This window comes from Cyprinodon variegatus, unplaced genomic scaffold (genome assembly GCF_000732505.1).
Source record: "Cyprinodon variegatus isolate N-32 unplaced genomic scaffold, C_variegatus-1.0 Scaffold785, whole genome shotgun sequence".
In the NCBI taxonomy this organism is placed as follows: Eukaryota; Metazoa; Chordata; class Actinopteri; order Cyprinodontiformes; family Cyprinodontidae; genus Cyprinodon; species Cyprinodon variegatus.
In genome coordinates, this window is record NW_015151238.1 from 8,182 (window position 1) to 11,902 (window position 3,721).

Consider the following 3,721-nt stretch of genomic DNA (forward strand, 5'->3'; position numbering starts at 1 on the left):
CACCTCCCTCAGCCACTCTTTCATCATCTCCTCATCCATCCAGCCCTTTTCATTTGCCTTAATAACGACTCCAGATGGAAACGTCTCTTTAGGCAAAGTGTTTTGCTTAAAAATCACCATAGGCGGCAGTTTCTGTCCATTTGCGTGGCAGCCAATCCACGCCCACACTTCCCTCTTTAACGTTCTCATGGCGGTCTCAACAACGTTCGCAGTAACAACACACATAGGGCGCACCGCACATTTTGAGGGAACAAAAGACGTTTATACGCGCCTTATAGTCGCTAGAATACGGTAGTTTTTTATTAGAATAAAAACGTAAAAAAATCAATATGTTTATTTTAACTCGATGTCCCACAGCGCTCATTCTGACGGCTCTAGTAGTTGTGTTGTAAATTCTTCCCGCGTTTGATTAATGTTGGGTACCGTTGCTTAGCAACCAACATTTTTATCTAGAACTCTTTGGCTAATGCTAGAGGTGGGTAAAATAATTGAAGAGTCGATGCATCGCGATTATTACACGGAAATTGATAATCGATGCGGGAGCCCCTCAGGATCGATTCACCTCCTGACCGTTGGGGGGCGCTGTCGGTTTGGTTACCATTCTCAGCTGGTGCAGAGGCCGAATTAGAGCACACAAGTCATGGCGAGCACCAGCAGAACACCAACTTTTAAGTCCCCTCGTTGAAATTCAGACCTCAGGGAATCGACAAAAGCAAAGTAGTTTGTGCCAGACAGAATGAACGTACTGCAGTAACACGACGAACCTACGCAACCACTTGATCAGATATCCTGCAGAGCGCCACAAAAAACCGAAGCACAGCCTCTAGACTCCAGACAGACACAAATAAGTTCTGCCGCCAAGTTCTGCTCGCACAGAGAAAATCTGTGGCCGTGTTCATTTGCAAAGATCTACGGCCGTATAGTGTTGTTAAAAACGAGAGTTTCAAAAACATTTTAAAAACACTCCACCACGCTACGCAATGGCAACTTTTAAACACTGTACACAGAGGTGAAGACGGCTGTGATGGAGTCGCTAAAGGCTGCTAAAATAGTGGCGTTGACATGCGATGGCTGGACTTCAAGAGCGACTGACCCCTACATAACCATCCCTTCTAATTTCATATCAAATGAGTGGGAATTAGTTTCCAATGGGCTTCAGATCAGGCCGCTTCACGGACGTCACACAGGGAGCAACATGGCCAACATGTTGATGGAGGCAATAAACAAATGGGGCATAACGGGAAAAGTAGCCGCTGTTGTTACAGGTAATGCTGCTAACATGCTGTCCATAGCAATGAGCTATCTCATGTTGGCTGCTTTGCCAATGTGCTCAACTTGGCATCTCAGGCTGCTCTTAAAAAATCAGCATTGAATCAAATCGAAATGAATCAGATCGAATCGCAACAGCAATAATCAAAATCGAATTGAATCGTGAGGTTCCTAACAATACCCCGCCCTGCTGCTCATGCAGTGGAAGTTCTGGTAGGATGAGGGTTCTGGGAGTCCTGCTGTTATACAGAATAAACATTTCTTTTCCTGAACTACGGGTCAAACAGTGAGTCAGCATCTGTAGCTTAAAACCAGCCAGGCCGTTCCAGATCCCACAACCAGCTTCCCTGTCTACACTGGAGAGGAACACTCCCACAGCACCACACTGCCACCGCCATGCTCAGAAACCAGGTTGTCTGCATTTATGTCGCAGTTAACGCAGATATGCCCCGCCCCCTTCCGCAGACACTCTGCTGCACCTCCAAAAATTGTAGGCAACTGCAGACAGGATGCCTCTGATTGGTCAGTCTCTATGCGTATTTCCTGGTTGGTTCCTTACCGGCTGATTTTGTTTGTCTGACCGCCATGTTGGAAAACCACTGGTGAAGATGGAGCAGATAGCAGAGCGAGGTGAGAACGCTGGGACCCTTGTTCCACCTGGATCCCCGCTCTTTTTGGCCCTCATGTCCCTCCGTTGACACTTCCTCACCGCCTCGGCCGTATCTAGACCCACAGCTAGTTCCTGATTGGCCCTCTGGCGTTTTGGCGTGGAATAACATAGCGCAGACCACACTTCAATGTTGGGCAGAAATCAAAAATATCTGACGATCTCACTGTGACGCACTGCTGGGGGAGGAGAACCAGGCGTTAAGCTGTTTGTTTTCTGTCAAGTTTCATGTAATCCAGTGGTTCCCAGCCGGGTCCTCAGGGATGTTTCAGCTGGTTCTGATCAGGACTGTTGATCATTCGTCCTTTTTTGGTTTGATGCAACAAGGAAACAACTAAAACATGCAGGACAAAAACAATGATGTAAACGGTTCCTGTACTGCTCTCATCTGACCAGAGCACGTTAGCATCGGTGGCTCTTAGCATTCTGCAAATCTGACCTCTAAGCTTTACAGCCATTTTATAATCCAATGTTGGGACGAGCAGATGTGGCGCCATCTGCTGGCTGTACCTCAAAGACCAGCGTTATTAATGAAGTCATCTACAATCCCCTCCAGAATCTCCCGTCAGAACATCAGGGAGAGAAAGGCTCCCTGTTCATTATACCTCCACTGATACTGGAAATAACTGATGGATTTTAATTACTGACAAACTGGGCAAAAAATAAAAAACCTTAAAACACGAAAATCAGAAATATTACAGCAGGAGGCCGCAGTTATCTGAGCTTAAAACATTTCATATAATCTCACTATTTAACTTTAACCAGTGAATCTCTGCGGCTCTTTAAGAGCTGCTTTGCCTCTGGAAGCCATTTTTAGTCTTATTAAAACATTTCCATCTGAACTAAAGGGTGAAATGTTATTTAAGAACCTCATTTAAAACTTTAAACTTGATTTAAGTTTCTCTACCCTCCGTTTTTCTCCCCGACCGGCCCGCTGCGTCCCTCGGTCTGCATGATGTTCTCTGATAAACCTTCATAGATCATTTTCATCCATACTAAGTTTAATTACACACCAGATCGTATTGAAGGAGTATCTATAGGGAGCCTACTGCTGCTGATCTACTTTCTATAGTTCTAGTGAGGACGCAGGCAGCGGCGTCTGGATCAGCTGCAGCTTTAATCCTCCAGATGTTGTTCAGGTAGAAGCTCCACTGTGTTCGTGTCTCTGAGCCTCTGAAGGTGCAGATCTAGAGCCTGTTTTCTAGCTGGATCAGGTAGAAAACTTAATGATCTTCATGACTGAGGAGGGAAAGCGGCTTATTTAAAACAATTGATTTATTTCCAAAGAAAACATCCAATCAAATATTTACAGAGATGTTGGGAGTGTTTTTATTAATGGGAGATAAGAAAATACGGCTGCACAGAAAACCAGGCCTGTAGTAAAGCAAGGCGGTGGCAGCATCATGCTTCAGGTTGATGAAAAGTATCAAATGTTTAGAGGTGAAAGTTTTTCATTCAGGATGTTTTTCTGTCTCGTTTTGCTCATTGTTTGCTTGTTGCTCCTGCAGGACGGCGAGGAGCTGGAGCTCCTCACCAAGACCAACACAGACAGCGACTCTGACGAGGACTCCCTGTGAATCCTGATCTCTGGGGATGTCGGCAGCGCTGAAGCTCCTGGACCAGGACGCCGTCTGGCGGCGTTTCTGTGAAGCGATAAACGTGCCTGTTTGTGCAGAACTGCTGTGGTTTGGACAGAAAACAGAGATGTTATTAAAAGCTGCAGCAGCGTTTGGCTGTTGGTGGGAGTTTCCTGTGTAAATATGCCTGTAAAACTGGAGGGGGGGG

The 3,721-nt window shown here is 45.9% G+C and overlaps 1 protein-coding gene across 1 annotated transcript in view; it reads left to right on the top strand.

Moving 5' to 3' along the window:
- slc35a5 (solute carrier family 35 member A5) overlaps positions 1–3,715 on the top strand; it is an 11,294-nt gene extending 7,579 nt beyond the window's left edge. The window contains exon 10 of the mRNA XM_015396242.1: positions 3,445–3,715. Within this exon, the coding sequence (XP_015251728.1) occupies positions 3,445–3,513 (69 nt within the window). The 3' untranslated portion in view covers positions 3,514–3,715. The remainder of the gene's footprint in view (positions 1–3,444) is intronic.
- Positions 3,716–3,721: the final 6 nt, after the last annotated feature.